At 35.1% G+C, this 2500-nt stretch overlaps 2 protein-coding genes across 20 annotated transcripts in view; one reads left to right on the top strand and one right to left on the bottom strand.

The window, feature by feature from the left end:
• The window catches only part of LOC144956633 (ras-related protein Rab-32-like), a 271216-nt gene that overhangs the window by 217928 nt on the left and 50788 nt on the right, over positions 1-2500 (top strand). The gene's annotated exons all lie outside the window — the stretch shown is intronic.
• The window catches only part of LOC144957301 (uncharacterized), a 38988-nt gene that overhangs the window by 6009 nt on the left and 30479 nt on the right, over positions 1-2500 (bottom strand). For all 11 annotated transcript variants that reach the window (XM_078888427.1, XM_078888430.1, XM_078888429.1 and 8 more), the window contains exon 3: positions 2474-2500. This exon is cut by the window's right edge and continues 189 nt beyond it. In XM_078888427.1, coding sequence (XP_078744553.1) covers positions 2474-2500 — 27 coding nt within the window. The remainder of the gene's footprint in view (positions 1-2473) is intronic.

Consider the following 2500-nt stretch of genomic DNA (forward strand, 5'->3'; position numbering starts at 1 on the left):
CACAAATCTATCAATTTCTTGCCTATAAGCCACTTCGTTGCCATTTGTTATGAGGCCTTGAAGAGCGGTGTCATCTGCAAACTTTATTAAAGGTACACTCAGGTTTTGACTTCTACAGTCATTCGTGTATATTGTGAATAATACAGGGGACAATACACAACCTTGAGGAGCGCCAGTATTTGTAGTTATACAGGAAGATTTGTTTTGCCCTAATTGAACATATTGTGCTCTCTCCGTAAGAAATTCGAGCACCCAAGCAATTATATACTTGTTTAAATTCAGACTAGTCAATTTTTGAACAACCAACTGGGGTTGCATTGTATTGAACGCTGAAGAAAAATCTGCAAAAAGCAATCTGCAATAGCTCCTAGCGTGATCTAGATGCCTGTAGATGTTGTTTGTAAACAGCAAAATGGCATCCTCTACGCCACGTCCTGGTTTGTAAGCAAATTGATGACTATCACTCAATGGCATAAACTGATTCCTAATTTTAATAAGAACAAGTTTTTCTAAAGATTTCATGACTATTGAAGTCAGTGCAACAGGTCTGAGATCGTTCATAGTTTCAAGTTTTTCTTTTTTTGGAACAGGAATAATTTTCGAAGTTTTCCAAATTTCAGGGATTGAAACGCATTGGAGGGACCAGTTAAAAATATGTGTATAAATGGGGGAAAGCTGGTGGGCACATTCTTTTAATAGTTTTCCTTTCAATCCATCCGGCCCAGCAGCCTTCCTCTCGTTTAGTTTCGAAAATACGAATCTCGTTTCCTCTTCACTGACCTCAACAGCCATTTCATCTTCCAAAGCCCTGTCTAATTTATGTTTTTCATTTTCAATATCAAATTTGTTTGCTGTGTCGAAACGTGAATAAAATTTATTTAAAGTTTCAATTTCGATATCTTCTGATATAATCGTGGGCTTTGGATTATAGTTAACAGCAGTTTTAAGCCCCCGCCACGTGTCCCGTATATCCCCAGAAGAAAAGCATTTTTCAATTTTATTTTTGTACTTGTCTCTACAACTAGATATTACCCTCTTTATCTCTTTTTGTTTTGTTTTCAGATCTTTTTTGTTTCCACTAGTATAGAGAGTTTTCTTTTGGTTCAATAAAAGTTTTAGATCTTTTGTTATCCAAGGCTTATTGTTAGGATAATATTTTATTTCTTTTTTACAAGACACTAGCTGTTCACAGAATTTTAAATACTCACTCACACAGTCATTCAGCTCATCCACACTATCACATGATTCGATAAAAACATTCCAGTCAGTGCATTCAAAACAACCACGCAAATCTTCACACACACTTCCGTTCCAGATCTGTACACTTTTCTTTACTGGTTTTACACGTTTAAAAACAGGGCGGTAGGTGGGGAGTAGCAAGAGCATGCAGTGGTCAGATAAACCTAATGGGGCACGGGGTAAACATTTATAACTATTTTTAATATTACACAGGAATAAATCTAATGTTTTTTTGTCCCTTGTCTCGCAGTCCACGTATTGATGAAGTCCCGGGAGAGTAAAATCGTTACATTGGTTAAAATCGCCAGTGACCATCAATACGGCATCGGCATTACTACCAACACCATTTGTAATAATACTGTAAACGTAAAGTACAAAATACTCGTATACACAAAATAACAACAACGAAATCGACTATAACAACTTATAACTTCACAATCACCATCATTGTCCACTGAGAAAAACATACGAAAAAAAAAAAAACGAAAAAAAAACAACAATCTCCCGCAACAAAAACAGTATAAGCAATAGGACTGCAAGACAAACGTGCGTCTCCGATACTTGCCTTTTTTGACATCCACTCATTGTCCACATAAAAAAAAAATCATATGAAAAATAAAATAAAAAAAAAACTCCAACAATAAAAAAACAATATAATCAACAGGACAGCCAGACAATCGTGCGTCTCCGATACTTGCCTTTTTTTGACATCCACTCATTGTACACTTAAAAAAAAAAAAACATACGAAAAATATAATTTAAAAAACCCCAACCCCCAACAACAAAAACAGTATACTCAATGGGACTGTCAGATAAACGTGCGTCTCCGATACTTGCCTTTTTTGACATTAACTCATTGTCCACATTTTTTAAAAAACATATGAAAAATAAAATTTAAAAAAATCTTCAACAATAAAAGACAGTATGATCAATAGGATAGCCAGACAATCGTGCGTCTCCGATACTTGCCTTTTTTGACATCCACTCATTGTACACATAAAAAAAAACACGAAAAGAAATTGAAAAACAAAAAAAAAAAAAAAAACAACCCCCAACAACAAAAACAGTATACTCAATAGGACTGCCAGATAAATATGCGTCTCCGATACTTGCCTTTTTTGACATCCACTCATTGTCCACATAAAAAAAAACATACGAAAAAAACAAAACCTCCAACATTAAAAACAGTATAATAAATAGGACAGCCAGACAAACGTGCGTCCCCGATACTTGCCTTTTTTGACATCCACATTGCTTGTAA

This window comes from Berghia stephanieae, chromosome 11 (assembly GCF_034508935.2).
Source record: "Berghia stephanieae isolate SIO BIC M18660-M18661 chromosome 11, UCSD_Bste_1.3, whole genome shotgun sequence".
Classification (NCBI taxonomy): Eukaryota; Metazoa; Mollusca; class Gastropoda; order Nudibranchia; family Aeolidiidae; genus Berghia; species Berghia stephanieae.